The 1,616-nt window shown below is 33.4% G+C and overlaps 1 protein-coding gene across 1 annotated transcript; it reads left to right on the top strand.

Annotated features, from left to right (window-relative positions):
* The first annotated feature begins 495 nt into the window (after positions 1–495).
* Positions 496–1,035, top strand: LOC119644286. Its single transcript, XM_038043825.1, has one exon. It carries the CDS (start codon positions 496–498, stop codon positions 1,033–1,035), a length of 540 nt encoding a protein of 179 aa, XP_037899753.1.
* The last annotated feature ends 581 nt before the right edge of the window (positions 1,036–1,616 follow it).

The raw sequence follows: 1,616 nt of genomic DNA on the forward strand, positions 1-1,616 counted from the left end.
GTTACAGGCACAAGTAGTCAATCGGCATCGCATTTCATGCAGAATTTTTGTTTTATAATTTTAACGTTATAATATGAAAACCATACCTTACTTGACTTTCAACAAAAACAAAAAAAAAAAAAAAATCAAATTACGTTTGAATTGAAAATGAAGTCAGATTTTTTTGATTTCTTTTCATTCTTATATTAAAATCTATTCAATCGTTAAGTTTTCGGAATCTAAAATTAAATTGTCTCTTTTTTTTCTTCCCTGGATGTTTAAGTAGAAGTAGAAACGAAAGCTAAGACGAGAAAATGTCAAATATTTCACAGAGTTGGGAGCGCGTTTTTTGCACTATAGCGCCAGTACGAAATTTCGTTAGATATATTTCCCGTAAAGATTGTGCGAAAGTCTTAGAGCCCAAATGCAAACCAGAACATTTAGAAAAACAGCCGCCATGCCCCGAGAAAAAAAAGACGACTGCAACAAGGAATAAAAAAACCACCAACTTGCGGTATGTGGGAATGCCCAGAATGTTGTCTTGAGCATTGCCCGGAAGTAGAAAAACGCTTGGACGAACTGTACTACAAAACATCTGACAAACTGAATCGCGAATATCAACAGACATGGATAGCATGTCCGGATTTGAAAATAAAAGAAGTCGAAGTATGCTGCGGTGATATAGGAGGGATGACGGTAGAAAAGAAAGTAAGGCGAGGCAAGGGAGTAAGACCCAAAACTGCTTGCCCGCAGCCTAATAAACTTAAGGGGTTAATGGTGTGTAAAAAAGGTGAAACAAAAAGCAAATGTCCACGATTTATGTTAGGTAATTGTCCCCCTGGCCGTATTCCACCGAATTGCCATCAATTAAAGTCTGCAAGTAATTGTGAGAAAGATCCAGCTCCATATCCAAGCTATTCAGAATGCAAAAAATGCGAATTGGATGCGCTCCCACCTGTGGAATGTAAATGTTTGGATAAACCTGCAATGTGTGAAGTGTGGGCAGAATTTAGAAGACGTCTTAGTTTCGTTAAAGCAAAAGAAAGCAAGGAATAGCGCTAACTTTAAAACTTGTAATGTTTGGTTATTGGTATGTTTTATCGTATAAATTGTGTTAAATTTTGTATTCATTTTATTTTTACTTATTAATTTTTTTAATATTCTATATTCGCAAGTTGTGTATCCATTTTTATAAATTTTATGTTTTAAATTGTAAAATTATTCGAAGTTTGCTCCAAAAAAATTCATAAAAAAAAAAAAAAAGTATATGTAAAAACAAATGTAAATAAATTTTTTCGTTTCATTTATGAATAAAAGTTTTTTGGTAGGTATATCTTTACCTCTTAACGAGTGGGGTCGTGTAGGGCCTATTAACAAATATGAGCATTTCTACCACCGCATTAGCCAATTTACGTCTTTGAATACTCAAATCTTACAACTTGTTGGAGTTGTAACTGACGGAGAAAAGTATCATTTTTGAGGCAGCGAATGCAACTGAAAACTAAACAAATTTGCATATTCATATATATATTGTAGATGACCCTGTAGAATTGTAATAAAAAATTTGCGTTCTTCTTAAAGAGTTTACTGAAAAAAACGATACTTTTATAATTGAGGGATTCATGTAAATACCAAAC

The sequence above is a fragment of the Glossina fuscipes genome, unplaced genomic scaffold (assembly GCF_014805625.2).
Source record: "Glossina fuscipes isolate IAEA_lab_2018 unplaced genomic scaffold, Yale_Gfus_2 106610, whole genome shotgun sequence".
Lineage (NCBI taxonomy): Eukaryota > Metazoa > Arthropoda > Insecta > Diptera > Glossinidae > Glossina > Glossina fuscipes.

What these genes read in the sequence shown, in the direction of transcription:
- LOC119644286 (XM_038043825.1), top strand. Translation starts at nt 496, where the DNA reads ATGTGGGAATGCCCAGAATGTTGTCTTGAGCATTGCCCGGAAGTAGAA.